The sequence below is a fragment of the Podarcis filfolensis genome, assembly GCF_964270895.1.
Source record: "Podarcis filfolensis genome assembly, chromosome: 8".
In the NCBI taxonomy this organism is placed as follows: Eukaryota; Metazoa; Chordata; class Lepidosauria; order Squamata; family Lacertidae; genus Podarcis; species Podarcis filfolensis.
In genome coordinates this window covers 63,209,937-63,225,895 of record NC_139611.1, presented here as the reverse complement: position 1 = coordinate 63,225,895, position 15,959 = coordinate 63,209,937, and the positions used below count along the sequence as shown (strand labels likewise).

Sequence of the window (15,959 nt, the reverse complement as noted above, 5' to 3'; positions counted from 1 at the left end):
ATGGCTTTTGACCAGATGTAAATTGAATTCCTTACAGCTGATGGAGCTGAAGGGACATTTTGGTGCTTGGTGTGGGATGGCTAGTTAGTCTTAGAATCATAGAATTATAGAATAGCAGAGTTGGAAGGGACGCAAAGGGTCATCTAGTCCAAGCTCTTGCAATGCAGTCATTGTCTAGTGAAATGCCTGAAGGGGAGGACCTGGTAACTTTTTACTGGAATGCTAATTGTATTCAGACCTGAGGATCTAATGCCACTTGCCCATTATGGCTGGGATTAGAAATAACTCTCTAAGTAATTTTTTTTTTATTCATATTGACCAGCACAGATTATTATATAACATAAGGGTCTGCAAATCTTGTTAAATTGGCTTTAAGGAAGCGGAAGCCACTTATGCTTTCAGATGATAATAAATGTTGATGTATGTCAACGGTTGCTGTAATGGTGTAATTTTAATTCTGTTCTAGTATGGTTTAATGCTTCACCATTGTTTTTTGATGGGCTACCTTCCTAGGTGGACAAGCCCCACCTTCCCCTCACTTCCCTCTGCTGCCATCTTGACCATTGGACCCACTATTGGTTTCATTCGCATGAATGTCTTTGCATGCAGAAGAAGTCCCTAACTCACCCAGAGTTTGAAACCCATTGGCTCCCCTCACCCAGCAGCTTGGGGGGGGGGCACTTTCCTGCTCCTTCTGTTGAGTGGGGCCCTGGACATTTGCCCCAAGGGGTCCTGCCTTGATGACATGCCAGCATTACACCAGCCCTTCCAAAGCTGGCGCCTTCCAAACACACTTTTGGAGACCTACTTCTCAGACCATATATTTTTACATAGGGATAGGCCACCGGCCCACCAGCTGAAGACCACGAGAATGCTTCCCACAGCACGCAGGTAAAGCAGAGATATCATAAACTTGTATTCACACATCTTCCTTTGCTAGCCCTGCCTCAATAAACTCTCCAAAATGCACAGGTGATGTCTAGATATTTAATGTTTGCTGCAGAAAATACTGGTAGGATAAAGCTATCAAGTTTGGAAACCAGAAATGCTGGATAGTAAAAGCCTGTTTTAGCTTACCATCACATTTATTTATTTGCTTTAGCAAAAGCTGAAGATTCCAGAAAAACCTGCAAACCTGCATTCATTTGGAAAATGCTGGTGACAGAGGCATCTCTCTCTTTCTCTCCATTAAGCTACAGGCCTTCTACAGTTAAACTTGATGTGTGATTAAAACAAAAACAAAAACCAGAGCACCAAGGGGGACAAACACCCAATCACATACAAAATTATATAGGCGTAAGCTTGAGCATTTATATATTTAGACATAGCCAATGTGTGTGTGTGTGTGTGTGTGTTTGTGAGTGTGCGCACACACCATCATTATGGCTCTCACATGAGAATAGAACAGACAAACCTGACCTAACTGCAGCAATTTTCAAAATGCATGTCACCTTTCCAAACACCCAGCACGCTTCCAAATACAGATTAAAACACACTTATCCAAGTATAGCTTACATTTCTTCTTGAGCCATCATTCATTGCCATCCCTCCTAAATTTAGAGGGGAAATAATTGCAATAATTATGCAAGAAGCTTCCTTTCAATCTGCAGAGGAGATGTCAAAAGCTGCTAAGTGGCGGAAAGGAAGATTTTTCCCCTTCTGACAACACAGTCCTAAAACAATGCTTTGCTCAAACTGCCAGAGAGAGGAAATTTAGAAATAAAAAGAGGGAGTCGACTTCCCTTTCAACTTTATTGGATTAGTTTCTCTGGTCTCCCCCACTTTCTTATTAAAGATAATTTGCCGCAATGCTTCTGTGGCATTTATCAGGCAGCATATCAGAGGAAATGGGATTCAATTAAGGTACAAAGAAATTTCAGATTTGCTCTCTTTTTCTTTTTAAAAAACCCAATACTAATTAGTATTTTGAGCAAGCTGTAACACTAGCTCAGCTGTCCCTTCAAAGAAAGGGAAGCATCACAGGCTTTTTCTATTCATTCTGGTAAGGCTATTTATCTGCACTTTCTCCCACTCTTTCTCCAAGGCATTCAAGGGTCTCCCCTTTCATTTTATCCTCACAACAACCCTGTAAGGTAGTCTAGGTGGTTGTTATTGCAATCATTATTATTTAGGCTTATTAGTTGCTTGGTACCTAAAAGGTCTTCAAGCCACTTACATTCAAGAACGTAAACAATAATACACTATACCACAGAAAAAAAATCAACATTTTCATATAACACCTGCAATTCATACACCCTTTCACACTCCCACTGAAGGAGCAGGTTTGCAGTTTGAATCCAGCTCTGTCACTGGAGGCTCAAAAATACCTTTTACCAACTGCACCTACAGCCATACCTGGATCTCAACTGTGCTGGGCCGGAGGTAAACCCAAGCAACGCGGTCCCGGTCCAGTCCCGAATCCAAGGATTCTGCGAGGAGTCAGTCCAACAGGGCCAAGGCAAGTCACAAGGCAGGAAACCAGGCTAGGTCAGGCACAGGATCACAGGCAGGTTCTGGCAAACAGCAACGTTGCTCCCGCAACCTGGGGCAGGGTCCGACATTCTTTTATCTCTGTTGGGGTAATGGCCGGTCCAGATCCCCCAGTGACTCACCTCCCTGTCTCGCCTGAAGGTGAGCACTCCTCCTGCGAGTACTTAGGTCTCTCCTTCTCTCAGACCTGAGTCTCTGCAGCTTGGGAGATGTCGATGGGTTCCTAGGCCCAGAGGCCACCTCAGCCTCTCCTGATCCAACTGGTAGTGGAGCAGCTGTACGTGATTACCCAGCAGAGGATAACGAGGTAATCCCCGCATCTGGAGCCAAGGCAGGCTCAGGCCCTGACTCGGCCCAGCTGGAGCTTGTTGCAGGGGAACCTGTGCAGACTGGGGCTCTTCAGAATCAGGCCCCAGACTCGGTTCAGATGGCACCTGAGGCAGAGGATCCGGTTCTGGTTCCGAGCCCGAGTCCCAGGCCATCACATCAACTGCCCTTCCTGCTGTCCATCCTTAAGCCTCTTTAGATTTAAGGTAGACTTGGACCAGGCCTGAACCATATTTCAAATAGGATTGTGCTCTGAAAAGTAAGGTATGTGGGGTTGTATCCCATGCTAGTCTGACTCAGAGTGGACCCACTGAAATGGGCATGACTTAGGCCCATCAATTTCAATGGGTCTAAGTGGATACCTTAAGAACTTTCTTCTCCCTCAGGAACCATTTTGGAGAGCCTGCTCTGGTTACCTTGCAGTTGAGGTATGGGATGGTATGTGAATTATCCATGAGAGGGCCTTCCTCACAATGGCACTGAGGCTGTGGGACCAATTTCCAGCTCCTCTGCTTTTGACCTTCTGGTGACGAAAGCAACATGTTGTTGTTTTTTAATTTAAAAAAACCCAGCTATTGTACCTCTGAGCCACTGTGGTGAATATTTCCTCTTCTGCTTCTTTCCTATCCCCCTATTTGATCTTCTGCTTTTGCTGCATTTCTGCATTTTAAAAAACAATGTTGTTGGATGCCTTGAAACATTTATATACATAAATACAATTTTTAAAAAAATACTTCTTTTCAGAATTTAGACGCTGTCAGGCATGGACCTTTGAGTCAAGTAGGAACAGCCTGGTAGCTTCTGACAACTTGCCCAGACTGAGGAACGACCTAGTACTAAAAGCTTTATATAGCAGGGAGTGGCATGGGATTGGCTCCCTCATGTCACCAGATTTCCTTCTCACTCCCCCCCACAAGCCAAAGGGATTCTGGACTGCCATGCAAGCGCCCGTTTAAATTGCTTCTCTGCAGTTCCCTTGTCCAATCAGTGCTTGGCATCCTGTGCCAGCAAGTTCATTGCTCAGGGTTGGTTTTTTTTTTTACCAGAATCATTATATAGGACTTCAGAAAAGGACTGGAAGGGGGGAAAGTGCTTTTTTTTTTTTAGTTGGATCTATGAATAGAACATTAATCCTTCAGATTTCACGGAAAAGGGGCTTAATTGAGATAAATCCGTGGATGCATAATGAATGTGATAAGTAAAACTGATAGGGGCATTCTCTTCGCATGGATTCATTTCCAAGTAAGTCAGTCATTTGGGGCGAACATTATACTTGAAGCTCTACTGTTAGAAGTCTATTATAAGCCAAATTTGTTATAATCCAACCTCCCTCCACCCCCTTTCTCTGCAGTCCTGGCTTCACAATTTGGCAAAACAGAAAATAAAAGTTGATGAGCCAATTGAAGGGATTTTCCTTTTCATTTCAAGCAGTTCATATAACTGTGTATCAAAGGCCAGCCAAGTGCAGTTCCCTTTGTCTGGAATGACTGCCTTCCATTCGTTTCTCATTGCATATAAAAGATACACGACATGCTTCACACAGTTTTCACCTCTCCTAACTCATAATTTTAATTGGGACAATGTAATGTCTGTCCTAATCATCCAGGAAGGATAGCAGAGTTCACAAACTGCATTGCACTTCGATTTAAGAATTGCTTTGAGCATTTGGCATGATTTAGGAGGAAAGTAAAGATCTTTGTAGGAAATAAATAAATCAATGTCATTTTTCAGACCTTCGGTCCATTTTTTTTTTTTACCCCTTGCAGATTTGGTTTGAGTAAACAGATACCCAGAGCTAATTTTGTCATGTGTAGAAGGAAAAAGGTAGGGTTCAATGTCCATCAGGTCGCCCTATAGAGTCTGGCTAAATTTGGTTTGTATTTGAAGCACTCTCCAGGCACATGGAAAAATGTATTGCTTAACTATGGTTTGTTTTCCTTAACCAGAGATTCTTGTTATTTCTAAGACTATTGTTAAGGATTAGGCACAGTCAGGGCACACCAGTTGTCTTCTTGCAAACATTCTCCAGGAAAAGGGCTTAGCTTGGCAACCTAATACATTCGGGATCTTAATGAGGTTAAAGCACCAACCTATGGTTAGTGTAACTCATGGTTAAGCGCTTGCATAGAGCAGAACCTACCTGATCAACTGGTGCCAAATTTCTAGGTAAGATCAGACATAACAGATTTTACAAGCCAGGCAACTATTCCCTTTGGCAGGCAGCTGCTCTTGCTAAGGTCAATCTGTAACATTGGCTCCAATCTCATAAAGATGACAAGAAAAAAATTGAAATGTTTCAGCTGGTGGGAAGGAGCATGTTGTGGGTGGTCACTTACTCACCATGTAATGTGTGAATCAACCTATTCTTAGATAATCCCCGCCCTGCCCCCCCATTATAAAAACCATCAGTGTGCACTTTTCTTGAAAATTGCTTTGCCTCATAAGCAAATATATTCAGATTCTACTGATCAACCAAAAATTGTAAGATTAACCAGATTAACCCAGGTCACTTCCATATGACCCATTAATAGAGAATCCATCCAGATTCGTTTGCACAACATTTTCAGGAAGGTAAGACAGTCAGCTATTTAATGGGCATTCATTCTAATTGGCATGCCAGGGTGGATATATGAAGTTGTGTCAAGCAAGTGTTAGCCCACACTTTCCAGTGTATTTTCCCATCGTTTCAGTTTGTGGTGAGAGAAGGCTTGTAGCACTAGAGCACCAAATCAACTGATCTTCAGGTTACAAGCAACTAACAACTCTAATAAATAATAATAATAATAATAGCATTTCTTCTTTTAGAAAATTAGAAAACTACTTTATCTGCAAGAAAATGTTTATTTTTTGTAAACCCCACAGAAAAAAAAAAGAATGCAGCCAAGACCGAGTATTTCAACAAAAGTTGTGCCCAAAGGGCAGCAAAAAAATAAAAATAAAAAAATAAAAAATGGGGGAACCTCAACACAAAAAAGTCAGTGACAATAGTCCATGTTTTGCACAAAGATGAAAACCTATGACATTTCTGAGTAACACTTTCATGGTGACAATTACACAAGATGATTCAAAAATGCAAAATGACAGCAACATGCACACCTGGCTAAAGCTAGAAGTTTTTTTTATCTCAAAAGAATCTGATTTAAAATGATGGATTTTAATACTATTTTTATTGACTTGCTTGTCCTACTTAATTTTTTTTTAAAACAAGGCATACTTGCCAATTCATATGAAACTTTAAAAATTGCTGTTGTTTTTAAAGAAGAACTTTGTCCTTCCAGAGTCCACTGCATGTTGGCAAAATCATAATGGTTTGATTTTTATAATTTTGCTAGTTACTAATACGATTTTGTACCCCTCCCACCATGTCCCCTCCCACCCACACCCAAACCTTAAACACTTTGAAAGTCGCCAGTGCAACACACTTTCCTACCAATGCACAATATACATTTAAACTTAAATCTTTGTGCAATTTTATGAGTTTCTTTTTTAAAAAATTACTATTTTTTTAAAAAAGCTCCTTGGCACAACTGCTGAGATTTTGTCAGCCCCATTGAAATTAAATTGTCAAACACAAGATGATATAAAGCGTAATCGCAGTTGACTTTTTAAAAAAGAAAACCCGCAAACTGCCGTGTTCTTGAGCCAACCTGACAGTCTCTTGTATATAGTACATTGCACAGTTCCGCCTTCACCAAAACACTCCCTCTGCTGCTACTGAGCCCTCTACAGCATATCCTAACCATGTGAACACTGTTGGATTTTGTACCCAAAACAAACAAACAAAAAAGAGATGTAAACTAGGATTGCAACGGGCACCTAAATTACCATGTACGATCTGCAGTAGACTCTGTAAAACGAGCTCGGCATTACAAGCTAGATGATAGTGAAAGCGGGAGAAAATTGTTTAAATGAACGAGTTTCCTCTTGAAATATCTTTTTTTCCCCAAGGCACTGTTGAACAAGACTGTTAGCAGTTCTCAAGTGACTAAATACACCGATGGGAAACTAAACACTTTACACAACCACCAATGTTACATTATTGTCTACACCCTTTCTGCAATCCTTATGCCCTCCCTTAAAACTGATGCCCCCTTAAATATGGTTTGGTCCTTAGAGGGGTAAGCTAATAGATTTCTTGCACATGCGCTTCCCCATCCCTCTGCCTCACAATCCACTAACATCATCAAAAGCTTTGCTTGAGCACTTAAACCCTCTTGCCCTTAAAAAAAAAAAACCCTAAGGAATTTCCATCATTATTCCTTTGAACTCTTAATTTGTAATTTTGGCTTCATTATGTTTTTTTTTAAATGGGAAGAAAGGGTTTTGTATCAAGCGGAGCTCTGTGTTAATTTATCCTTTCAAGAGGAAACCTTACAAGAGGTGTTCTTTTTGGGGAAAAAAAGAGAGGCAGAATTTGCTATGTGAAAACCAAGAGTCGTGGGTTCTTTTTCCCTTAATGCGTTGGCCAAGAAAGAAACCGTATAAAGTTCTGTGAGGTTTTCTAAAAATTTACAAGAAAAAACTGATGGGCAGTTCTAGCCAAACCTTGATGTTCAGGTTCTTTCCCCCCACTTCCCTCTTTTTTATTTTTTTATTTTAAACAATAAATCAATACAGTCTCACACAATACAAATTTCATCTTGACTGCAAGATATTTTTCTGTGTGATGCCTTCCGTGTGACAAACTGGAAGCTGGTCTTTACTTCTTCAGGGGTTGATAAACTGAGGCATTGGGATCAAGTCCAGAAGGGCTGGTCTCCACAAATTTGGAAGAGTAATGTGGGGAAACAGGACTCAGTGTGCTGGTGGCCGCAGTGTATGTTATGCTGGGCATGACTGCCATGACTTCTGCTATCTTCTGTTTTAGGTCCTTGATCTCCTGATCCTTTTGAATTATTTGCCCTGCAATATTAAAGAGGAAGGAAAAGAACTGTCACCAAATGCCAGGTTTTTATACCAGATAAAAACTGTGGACAAACATGTTATGGGGTGGAGTCTGAGGGGATCAGAAGTGGCATGATCAGAAGGTTGGCGGTTCGAATCCCCGCGACGGGGTCAGCGCCCGTTGCTCGGTCCCTGCTCCTGCCAACCTAGCAGTTCGAAAGCACGGCAAAGTGCAAGTAGATAAATAGGTACCGCTCTGGCGGGAAGGTAAACAGCGTTTCCGTGCGCTGCTCTGGTTCGCCAGAAGCAGCTTAGTCATGTTGGCCACATGACCCAGAAGCTGTCTGCAGACAAATGCCGGCTCCCTCAGCCAGTAAAGTGAGATGAGAGCTGCAACCTCAGAGTCGTCTGCGACTGGACCTAATGGTCAGGGATACCTTTACTTTTTAAAACAACATGCACAGCTTTTTAAAAAAAGAACTGCAAAGCTAAATTAAAACCTGAGTGTTCCACAGTAATCAATAGATTTAGCTCTGGCAGATAATTTCCACATTCCCTCTCCAGCCACGTGAAACGGAAGGAAGATCTTTACAAGGATGCCTTTACTAAGACAGTGTTCTTAACACATTTTATTTTAACCCGTTCATTCAGATTTCCTTAATGCTGGAAACTCTTGCTTTACCTATTTCCAAGTTTTGGGTAGAAATCATACATCTACTTTCTTTCCTTCAGTACTTATTTTCTTTATTTGGTGATGGAGTGGGGTGGGTGGAATAGGTTTGTACTGGTGGTGAGCATAATTTAGGCAAAGTTGACCTGATGGGACTTTATCTTGAATAGGATTTTCCATCCAAAAATAAAGGGAGACGCTGTTCTTTTGTTAACTTTGTGCGCCCTCTGCTGGCTAAAGTGTAAGTTTACAGCCCAAAGCAAATCACAAGAAGAGCTGGGAAGGAGCAGGAAGGGGCAGAGTTTGGCACGCATTTTCGCAGCAAAGAGCTTGCCCTTTCCAGCAATATTTTCCGGAGAGACAAAATATTTGCCTTTGTTGTATCCCTGCTGCCAAGGCCAATGTTCTTCATGTTGCCCTGCTGTGATGAAACCATCACAGCACAGTAAGGCAGGAACAGGACAGCTGGGAGTTCTCCTACCGCCCCCACTTTAAAATGAGGGCAAAGGATGGGCCACTCAATGAACAAAAAAGCCTGGACAAATAAAAAGCAGCGCCAAAGCAGCAGCACAGGGAGGAATGAGAAGCTGTGAATTGAATCACTGCAAACAGTAAAGAAAGGTACTGTATGAAGGTTGTCTGGGGGCACATACACCTGCTGGATTTCCTAAAAACTTGGGAGGTGAAAAAACGATATTTCCTTAGAACTTCCTGGAAGAGAACTCTAATGGCATTTTTATAGAGGCCTATGCAAGAAGGTTATTTCCCCAAGGTTAGAAAATAAAGTAACAGCTAAGGAGGGAGAAGTACAAATTAAACTATTTAAGCAAATTGCCATTTATTATTTGCTCTTCCCACTTCCCTCAGCATTTTGTTTTCCTGGACAGAGTATACAAAATGAAGAATTCCAGCTGTGCCTGGGCTATTAATTTCCTACCACATTACGTTTCTGCAGCATCCGCACTTGGAGTTGCACTCAGAGATCCAATAAAAGTTTAACCATCTGTTTTCTAGCAGTTTGCTCCTACTCTAAAGAGAAACAAAACACTGTTGATTTCTTTGGTGTGGAGTTTGCTGCATTTGATTAGGATTGTCTGACCAAGTCACTGCTGTTCGGGTGGACCAAAGCAATTACTCTCACGTCTCCAAACCAGTCCTCTGTACTCTCTTTGTTTAACCTGTTTCCACGGAGACTTTCAGAATTACTGTTGGACGTCTAAGCAGTAGTTAACCTGACCGAACAAATGCTGGTTAAGGTTTGAGCCCTACAGCAGCATGGAGGAGCTACTGAAATGTTGCCTAAAGCAAAATTCAGTGTGGCGCTGGGGTCTTCCTCAGGCAAAAAAAATCTGAGGAATCTCAAGGAAAGCCAAAATAATACCAGCAAGGCTTAGAAGTTTGTCGGGGGGGTGGTGGTTACTAAGACAGGACAAATTTATTGGGGGAGGGGGGGATTTCCCATATATTCCAAGTAGGAATAATTTCCAAAAGGTAGTTCCAGCTGCCAGTGTCCAAAATCCAAAGGGCTACGAGCAGAACAGGAAGTGTGTATTGGGGCTTTTCTGACTCATCCTTCCCAATGGAGTCCTTCATAGTCCTGTGGCAGACAGAGGCTGTGGAGTAGGCTTTGAAGTAGTTGAAGAAAATGCAGCAAGGCATAAAAACCAGCAGGCACCCACACAGTCCCCAGTGTTTGCACAGAAGTGCTTTTCACAGGAACACTAGATTCTTTGGCTCCTAATCCATGGTATCTCACTGGACAGTAGAGGGCACTACCTCATTTTCTATCACTTTGCCCAGCAGCACAGAGAATCCCACTTACCTTGAGCTATCTCGAGCTGTCTTTTTGCATCTCCTAATGCAGAGAACAGGTCCAACTTGATCCTCGTCTCCGCACTCAAGCTGTTCTCTAAGTGCTGTGTCTTATCCTGCATGGCTGAAAGTGCTGACATTAACACCTCTGTATCCTTTTCGTTCTCTTTGTACTTCCGCAGTTCCTTGAGAGTAATTAAAGCAGGACTGTTACAAACAGCAACTTTATACTGAGATAAAGGGGAAAGAACAAGACTGGGGTTGTGGCTGGGGAAGGAGAAAAATTGGGGTCAAATCTGCAGTATGCTGGGTTTGGTTATATCCTTTGACCTCAAGTGCAGTATGTAAAATATATGTGTTCATAAGGCAATTTAGCTCTGCAGAAGCTGCAGCTTGGAAATTGACATGTTCAGCTGTAGTAATACAGTTTTCTTCACCCAGCCTCCCCAAGGGCTCAGAATAGATTACAGTATATTCTTATGGTTCATTCAGCATGAACAATGTACCAATTGCAGAACACAAAGCGGGCTTGATGTGGGGGCTCTTCCAATCTGCTGTTGATTAAGACACACAAATTTCCAGTCTTGAAAACCACATTTAACTAGGAAGTGAATATAAATTTGTGAGATTATGTCAGAGCAAGAGAAGTCCAGGAAGAGTCCCCCAGGAAGTCACTCCGAGATATGGACCCTCTATGTTCATGCCACTACAGTGACCCCACAACCAGTTTTCCTGGGGTGGAATGAGAGTGGTGATGATAGACTTTACGCATAGCCTCCAATGAAAAGCAGGTTGAGCAAAGGCAGAATCTGATCTAAGCTAGTGGCGGCCAACCTTCAAGTCAACCTGCACGTCCTGCACTAAATGTAGGCGGACTATATGCCAGACTGGGAAAGAGACTGTCCCAGTTGAAACAGTGAGAGTCTAATGGTGGTGGTGGTCACTTCTAGTTTGCTGAGCTGGGAAGCATGCAGTAGCAGCAGAGTAAATGACAACTGGAGAGGACCATAAGCAGCACTCCACACATAGCTAAGCCCATGGGCCTTCCTGTTCTTACCAAGGTATGGCACAAGTTTCCATCATCAGAAGTTGGCCAGCCATGGTGTAAGACAGAAGTGGGGAACCTTAGGCGTGGGGGACAAATGTGACATTCCAAGCTTCTCTATCTGGCCTCAGGACTCTCCCAAGGCTACAAACCCCATCTGGTCTTGCTCTGCACCCTCCTGGAGCATTGTTGCCTGCCTGGTTGCAGTCTATAGCTCTGATAATGTCTCTTGCTTCCCTTGATGCTGGATAGAGGTGTGGCTAGAAACTAGCATACAGCACAAAGGTAAACATTTCATTCCTCCCAATTCTCCCTCTGGTCTTCCACAGCATTGGCATGTGGCCCCTGGAAGGTTGCCCAGAAGGGAATACGGCCTTCAGACTGAAAAAAACATGTTCCACTGCTGGCCTAAACCTATTAGGCCCACTTGGACCTCATTCAGAGAAATATCAACACATGATATTGCCTTATACTTCATATAGCCCAGGATGAAAGTTGCTCTGAAGAGTCTCAGGCAGAGAATCTTTCTTAGCCCTGCTACCTGAATGCACACACTTTGCTCAATTGGAATACCACAGCTTGAACCTGGGACCTCCTCAATGAAAAATATATCCTTTTCCGCTGCACTGCGGACTCTCCGCACAATAGGGAGAAGGCAAATCAGGACTGGAAAGCAGGTGGGGCCCCACAGGCCAAGTGAGTACAATAATGAAGCGCTAGAGAAAAGCTCAATAAATTCCAACTTCCTGATAAATGGGGGAGAATGTTATATAACATTCCCTCTCTGTAAATTAAAATGTTTGCTTAAGGGGTTTTGACAAGTTACTCAACCTGTCCAGGCTTTATTTTAGGGGTGGGGTACTTGAACTATTTTAGCCTCCAGAGTTACATGTACTTGAGAACGCCAATAAAAAAATAGGTTTTACTTAATATACCTGTCGAAACCACAAAGTCAAACTGTTTTTCACTTTTCACTTTAAAACACAAAAAGCTTTTGATTATTATGAAAATATTCCTTGTACATTTCACAGCTCCCTGTGTAGCAAAGCAAGGGCTACGCTACTTTTCCCTAGCCACTTTGATTATGTGGGCCTGCGGAAGAGGAAGAGGAAAACACAGAAACATTTCACTGCAAATTTATGGGGGAAACCATGAACAGGTTCAGAAACAAGTGTAAAACTTGAAACTATGTTTTACGGAGTTTTTTAAAATGCACGTCTCTATTTAAAACTGACACTGTTCCTAAAAACTTTAATCAAAGCTTGCTTTTCTAACAGTGTAGTAAGAGTGTTATACAAATGAACATCATAGTTTGTTTCAGGTTGGGACTACACTTTTTGGAGGGCAAGTGATTAACCCTTTCTCTGTCCACTGATTATCCCCAGCAAATACCATTCCCTCAACTACTTTAATTTATCCTCTCCTCCAAGAGGGCTCAAAAACTGCAATTAGTTTATTTATAGTATTATATTTTAACCGCACCTAACATTATAAATGTATTATGAGGATAAACAGGATGATTATCCTACTAAGGCAGAATATAAAAATCTATCAATTCCCACTTAATACTGAACAGGGGTGGTCCTGTGCCAATCACTTTGGGAAGGAAAAAAACAGGGCAATCTGCAAAAGGGCAATCTGCAAATAGATCAAAGTTTTCAGCATACCTGTAAGAACAAGGTATGCAGGAGTATATTACAGATGAAACTTGGCCTCCAGAAGCGAGCCAAGTCATGAAAAACTAGTTGCTGATAATTGTGTGTGCATGTCAGGAGCTTCCTTGACTATTTGTGTTTTCTCAGCTCTAGGCTTGTACATCCCATGGGGCGGGCCATCCATGAACCACCTTCAAATGTAATGTGTAAAAAAACCTTAAAGTGGTGTTTGGCAAAGCTCAAGTAGGCAAGTTTCCTTCAAGGAAAGAGGGAGGCATGGCAAAGAAAAATTACCTTTTAGACTAAGTCTGGCCTATTTAGGATAACAGAAAGAAACACAACCCTATGCACTCTTCTCTCACAGAAAACGTGGCAGGCATCCTGAAGGGTCAGGTTCAGGCTGTGAAGGAGGCATGCAATGTCGTGGTGCACTCTCATTACCTGCACTTTCATTTCTAGATCTCGTATCTGATCTTCTTTCAGCTTTATGTCAATCGTTAACTTCTTGCACTCTGTCTCCAGGTCTCTGATGCGATTTCGTAAAGTTTCAGTGCATTCCCCTCTGCCAAACAAAACAAGAACCAAGGGGGTGGGGAGAGAGAGACTTTCAGTGTGTGCCACTTTTTTTTTTTTAAGTGTTGTTACAATCAGACAGTCACATTTCCAGGTCTGCTTATCTTTGGCCAAGTGATAGTGTCACATGCCTTCATACTTTTTTGCTGTTTCTATAAAACAGCTTGGTGATCATCAAGCAAAAGAGAATACCAAAATGTGATCCCTCCCTGCAACCTGAAACACTATAAGACCATAAGAAAAGCCTACTGGATCAGGCCAGTGGCATCTTGTTCTCACAGTGTCCAATCAGATGCCTGTGGGAAACCAGCACGCAGGATCCAAGCACTCTGCCCTCCTGTGGTTTCCAACAACTGGTACAGTCAAACCTCAGTTCTCAAACGTCTCCGTTTTCGAATGTTTCGGCTCCCAAATGCCGAAAACCCAGAAGTAAATGCTCCAGTTTTTGAACATTTTTTGGAACCCAAACGTCCAACGCGACTTCCGCTTGAATGCAAGAAGCTATTGCAACTGACTGGAAGCCGCACCTCGGTTGTTGAACATTTTGGAAGTTGAACGGTCTTCCGGAACGGATTATGTTTGACAACTGAGGTATGACTGTATTCAAAAGCACTGCTGCCTCCAACTGTGGTGACAGAGAATAACCATCATGGCTATTAGCCATCAATGGCCCTCTCCTCCAAGAATTTGTCAAATCCCCTTTCAAAGCCATCCAAGTTGGTGGCCATCACTGTTTAAATATACACTGTGTGAAGTACTTTTATTATTATTATCTGACTTTTTTTTTTCAAATGGCACAGACCAGGACATTTCTTTTTATTATCTGAATCTGTTTTTTCATATTATACACCTTAAAAAAAATCACATGCATATAATAAACTGTACTTTCTTTTGTTTGTCCTGAATCTTCCAATGTTCAATTTCACTGGATGTCACCAAATTCTAGCGTTATGAGAGAGGGAGCCCAGTACCTGGTAGCAGCAGCAAATGCAACAGCCCGCGCAGCAGTTGCTTCTTCCAACTTCTTCCTTTTCTTTTCTTCCATCAACTGCTTTTCTACAAAGGTTCGTGCCTCTTGCTCTGCTTTGAGTTTTTTCTCCAATTGGCCAATGGTCTGCTTATCTTTTTGTTTCATTTGCACAGCATTATGTAGTCTGAAAGAGGGAAGAAAAGGAACATGATCCCTGCTGCTTTCTTTAGCCTGAGAAGAAAATAAAGTACTATTCCAGAAGTGTAACTTCTTTTAAGTACTCAGCTTTCCCTTCTGAGAAAATGGAGACTGCTCTCTAAATTTCAGAAGAAGGTAACACATGAGTGGCATTCAGTGCTAGTCCTACTCATTAAAATTCGTGAAATTAAGTCATGACCAATGGGTTTACTTTGAGTAGGACTAGCACTGGATACAACCTCCAATCACTACAAGTCAAAGCAGAATTTCTCGTCTTAAGAGAAATTTGTATATAGATGCCTATATAGTATACAGATTACCAGTTTGGGTAAGAGTTCAGTGGATAATAGGAAGGATTTGGGTAGGGGGACACTATGTGCATCACTTTTCATTATAATAGAGTGGAAGGAAATCAGCACTATAGCAGAGCTAAGGTGTGAATAACATTTCTGTTAAGTCTGACCTTTAGCTGTTTAAATCATGTGCCTCTTTGAACAAGAGATAAATGTCATTCTCCATATGCTCATATAGCATTTTTACAGATCAATAGGAAAGAGTTATTAATTTCTACAGCACTGTCAGTACTAAAAGAGTTTGGTACTATAGCAAACAGTTCAGAGTGCAAAATTTAGACCATTATCTGGGCATAGTCAAGAACTTTTAAATCTTAAATCTCTTTCCACTGAAATGATGAATGGAGCTCAAGAGAGATAAACTTTGCCTGGCTTGGGCTTTGAGATTTCAAAAATCTATTTTTGTTCTTTAAAAAATCAGATTACAAGTACAAAAATCAGCTGGGAGGAAAAGGCCCACTATATTGTGAAGTGAGAACCAAACTTACTTATTCTGAAGCAGCTCATTTTCTTGTCGGAGCTGTCCAATTTCAGACCGAATCCCCCGCTCTGTGCTGGTCAGAGAGCCAATCTGACTGCGCAGCTCTTGTTCAATCTGCCTGCTTGCCTGCAGGTCAGCCTTTAACTTCTTAATATCTTGTTCCAGCCTAGGATAAAGAGCAGTAGTTCCTTTTTAATTTATGTATTTTTAAAGAGAACAGAGATAGCTTCATTTATCTATTGCAGGGCTGTCCAACAGGTCGATTGCGATCTACCAGTCGATTGCGGGTTGCCCCTGGTCAATTGCGTGATCCTGAGTGATCCCCCCCCCAAAAAAAAACCTTTGGTCAATCCAATGGGTTGATCACTTCCAGTTTTTTTATAGTGGGAGTAGATTGCAGTCTTTTGGGAGTTGGACATGCCTGATCTATTGAATGCTCAAAGTTTGGCCCTGGGCTTCTCCTTTAAGAAAAGGCCATCAAGGGCCTTTAAGCATGTTTCC

General features: G+C 42.0%; 1 protein-coding gene across 1 annotated transcript in view; it reads right to left on the bottom strand.

The window, feature by feature from the left end:
* Positions 1–5,638: 5,638 nt before the first annotated feature.
* The window catches only part of MACO1 (macoilin 1), a 61,432-nt gene continuing 51,111 nt past the window's right edge, over positions 5,639–15,959 (bottom strand). Inside the window, exons 7-11 of the mRNA XM_083625535.1 lie at positions 15,466–15,624; positions 14,428–14,610; positions 13,325–13,445; positions 10,194–10,368; positions 5,639–7,719 (exon numbers count right to left, since the gene is read on the bottom strand). Of these exons, the coding sequence (XP_083481661.1) occupies positions 7,517–7,719; positions 10,194–10,368; positions 13,325–13,445; positions 14,428–14,610; positions 15,466–15,624 (841 nt within the window). The 3' untranslated portion in view covers positions 5,639–7,516. The remainder of the gene's footprint in view (positions 7,720–10,193; positions 10,369–13,324; positions 13,446–14,427; positions 14,611–15,465; positions 15,625–15,959) is intronic.